Consider the following 3,436-nt stretch of genomic DNA (forward strand, 5'->3'; position numbering starts at 1 on the left):
CGGGTACCTTCCTCGGCTTCCCTTTCGCCCTGTTGTGGGTGGGGTTGGTGCAGTCGGCAGGGAAGCCGAGGAAGGTACCCGCAGTGATTTTGCCTGTGGTCTAAGGAGCCCTGGCAGTCAGTCACCGAGTGGGGCTGTCCCCGTCAGGCGCGTAGGGATTTTTGCCGTTCGCTTGCAGGAGCATTATCCGCATGAATCTATTCTGTATTTTGTACGCTCTTCGGAACAGGGCAGAGGCAACTGCGATTCCGGCTCGCTGCTGCCCCCCCTGGGCTTACAATTCTTACTCGTTCCCTTGGAGTCGGCGTTGAGGAACGCTGATGCGTGCATTTAGATTTCAAGAACGACATATGGGCCCTCATCTGTAGTCGGCCGACATGGTCTTATGCAAGGGAGTCGATCACGCGTACCCTCACATCCGCGCGTCAGCACTCACACGGCTTCGCGGCTTGAGGTACTCCCGCGCTTTGCGCTTCTGGCATGGCAATGTCGCCGCTCGTGTCCTATACTTTTCACTGTGATCCGGTCTTCTCTTTGCTGCGCATGTACTTCTGCATAATAACTGCACTGTCCGGTGTCCAGGTTGTCTGATGCTCGATTGCTTCGCAGAGGGCGTCCGTATTCCCGGATCGACTTTCTTGGCTGATCTTCGGCGACTTCTCGCTCCCCCGGACAGCGACGTTACTTTCGTCGTTGAGGGCGGCAAGCGCCTCTACGCGTGTAAGGCCATTCTGATTGCCCGCAGTGAGCACTTCCGGGCCTTGTTCAATTCGGGACTGAAGGAGACAGAGATGGCCGAAAATGGTTTGCCGATTAGTATTGAAGATGTGCAATACGAGGTATGTCCTTGTTGCGGATACCACGTGACCGCTTCTCATCAGCAAATCTCCTTCCCTACGAATACCAGTTAAGGACGCGTAACTGTCAGATAGTGGAGGAAGAGGGATGCGCGGTCGCGCGTGCGTGTGTCCGTCTCTAGACACATATATGGTCGCAAGTGCGTGTGTCCGTCTCTACGCACATATATGCCTGCACATATGTGTCCAAACAAAGGATGTGGCAACTGACGGTGCGCATGGGTTGTTTGCCGCCGAGTAGTTAAGCAGCTGAGTGGACCGGACTCCCTGTCTACTGGAGGTGTACCCGGGGAAGGCCGGAGGGATGCAGAGTCTAAGCACCAGTCGAGTGAGCAGCAGCACAGTCACCCAACTACTTCGACCGGTTAGTTCGCACGCCATCAACTGTTGCTGCTTGTGGCCTTGTGAAGGCATTCGTATGGGGTGTTCGTCATTCTCGAGCTTTCGAGTATTCAGTCTCGGCGTGACACGTACATTTTCAAACAGCGGACAGGATCGCCGCCGTTCCTGCCCACTGCCTGCGTGTCCGTTTGGAAGGATGGCGGGCCTTTACATTCTGCCGCGTGGGTTGGTCTGCTGAGATTCCGAACGATAGGCAGCCACGAAATGGGACGTTACATCGCAGAGCAATTGTCTCGTCAGTCGTAGTAGTCTCATTTGGAACCGTACTGTGCTCTGTGTGTGAAAGGCTGGTCTGCGCCCCGCTATCCACGCTGCGACTGTGCACCGGCTGGCTTCCCATGCACGTACTGTGGTGGTATGCAGTCACTCTCTTCTCCAGGAGCACCGAGGGTCAGTATGACCGTGCTCTCCTGTCTGACAAGGAGATTCTCGAGCATGAAGCAGATAATCTTGCGTGAACTGTTTGCTTGCGTAGAGGAGCAGTCTGGTCAAAGGCATTCGTGTGGTTGCCGTGTCCTGATGTGCAGGTCATGGCCGCCTTGCTCGAGTATCTCCACATCGACATGGTGTGTGAGCGCCTTTCCTGCCAGCAAACCGTGCAGCTGATGATCGCAGCGGAACGGGTGAGCCCATGGTAACGGAGAGTGGTCTGCCATCCTTTTCCAGCCTGTCTCCGGCTTGCACTCCTTGCTGAACTCGAAGTTACTGTGATGGTAGATCAGCGCACTCTGTTTCCAGCGGCCGTCGCCTCGCAGTCTGCCATTGTCTCAGTTGCTCTCTAGTGCCGTCCGGAATTAAGCCTCCCTGCCGTGGCACATGGCTCCAGTGTGTCTGCAGCCGTTTTTCTTTGTGTGATGACTACAGGGTAAACCGTGCGTTCGGTGTTCGAATTCGTTGTCGGCAGGAGCGACCTCCTGCGGAAAAGGCGTTACGATGTTGTTTTTGCTGTACTCTTTCGGTCCTGCACCATGGTCGTCAACATCATGGTACGTACCTTACTTCCGTGTCCTGCACTTTACAGTTTTGTGTGGACCGGCTAAAATGCCTCTGCGTTGAGTCCCTACGGCGCATGCTGAACGTAGAGAACGTGGTGGAAGTACTGATTGCGGCAAACACTCACAATATTCTGGATCTGAAGGAAATTTGCCTCGATTTTCTCTTGGAACATGAAGAAGATGTCAAGGAACGAGACGCCATGCGTCCGCTGATAAGTCACGCGGCCTTGCTCTACGAAGTATACATGCGGAGCAGTTCTGGAAGATCCGCCAACCGCGGCTACATGTAATCCAGTGAGACTCTTCCGGGCGGTTCCTGGTGTTTAGCGATGGACATAGCCCCGCGTAGCAGGCAGCGCCCTAGAGCCAGTTTCGTCGACGGGCCTCACCTAGCACGGCGAAGTGTGACGCGTGCTGCTGTAGCAGCACTGCGAGGAGATACACAATTAAGTCTAGCAGCAGGGCCACAAACTGTGAAAAGGAGCGTAACATTCGGCGGAACGAAGGCTTGGGGGAGGTTCTGCGGTCCGCTAGTGGTGAGGAGAGAAGTGTTGTCCACAGCTCAAGAAATTCCCATCTTGACCGACTGGGGCATATCAGGCTTGGGTACCGTTGACGGCGCGTTCCATGTAAGTGGGCGTACGGGGCGTGACAGGCCGGTTGAAGTGCCCTGCACGGTTGATGCATGTGGATGAATGAAGCCTGAGTCTGCCAGGCGGTTGTACGTACAGGACTCGGGGGACTGGATGTTTTTTTTTTCAAAAGCCGGCTTCTTTCGTTGCACTGAAACACACCGGCCGCAGGTAAGGCCATCCCCGAGTCACATGACAGTTTGAAACAAACAACGTGGCAGGCACTCGGTGACAGGATGCCTGTTGCGTTCGTTTGTCTCAATACTTCCTTGCAGAGACACTCTTTATCAAGCGCCCGCTTCAAGTACTCCTGAAAACAGCGCTCCCTCTAGCCGGTGGAGGGCTTAGAGCCTAAGTTGGTGTTGCTGTCTTCGTGTGAATCCTAATAGCCCGTGCATGTGTACGCCAAAACAATCTGTGTAACTGCAAAAAAGCTTTTTTCTCATGTTGAGTAGAGCATTACACCCAGCAGGTCAACTGCCTTCCCGTAGCCGGAGCGCCCACCACAGCCGCGGTCCTCCCAAACACTTCGAAGATCCGCCCCTAGAGG

General features: G+C 54.8%; 1 protein-coding gene across 1 annotated transcript; it reads left to right on the forward strand.

Moving 5' to 3' along the window:
- Positions 1 to 59: 59 nt before the first annotated feature.
- On the forward strand, positions 60 to 3,333 carry CSUI_011405 (uncharacterized protein). Its single transcript, XM_068071504.1, has 6 exons — positions 60 to 454; positions 610 to 839; positions 1,787 to 1,882; positions 2,124 to 2,883; positions 2,986 to 3,057; positions 3,162 to 3,333. Exons 4-6 carry the CDS (start codon positions 2,584 to 2,586, stop codon positions 3,198 to 3,200), a joined length of 411 nt encoding a protein of 136 aa, XP_067916520.1. The 5' UTR covers positions 60 to 454; positions 610 to 839; positions 1,787 to 1,882; positions 2,124 to 2,583; the 3' UTR covers positions 3,201 to 3,333.
- The last annotated feature ends 103 nt before the right edge of the window (positions 3,334 to 3,436 follow it).

This window comes from Cystoisospora suis (assembly GCF_002600585.1).
Source record: "Cystoisospora suis strain Wien I chromosome Unknown contig_11353, whole genome shotgun sequence".
In the NCBI taxonomy this organism is placed as follows: Eukaryota; Apicomplexa; class Conoidasida; order Eucoccidiorida; family Sarcocystidae; genus Cystoisospora; species Cystoisospora suis.

Bases quoted from the DNA above. Each gene is read 5' to 3' on its own strand.
- CSUI_011405 (XM_068071504.1), top strand. From the start codon at position 2,584: ATGGACATAGCCCCGCGTAGCAGGCAGCGCCCTAGAGCCAGTTTCGTC. The intron at 2,884-2,985 runs GTAAGTGGGCGT...TTGTACGTACAG, and splicing joins CCGTTGACGGCGCGTTCCAT to GACTCGGGGGACTGGATGTT. The intron at 3,058-3,161 runs GTAAGGCCATCC...ACTTCCTTGCAG, and splicing joins CTGAAACACACCGGCCGCAG to AGACACTCTTTATCAAGCGC.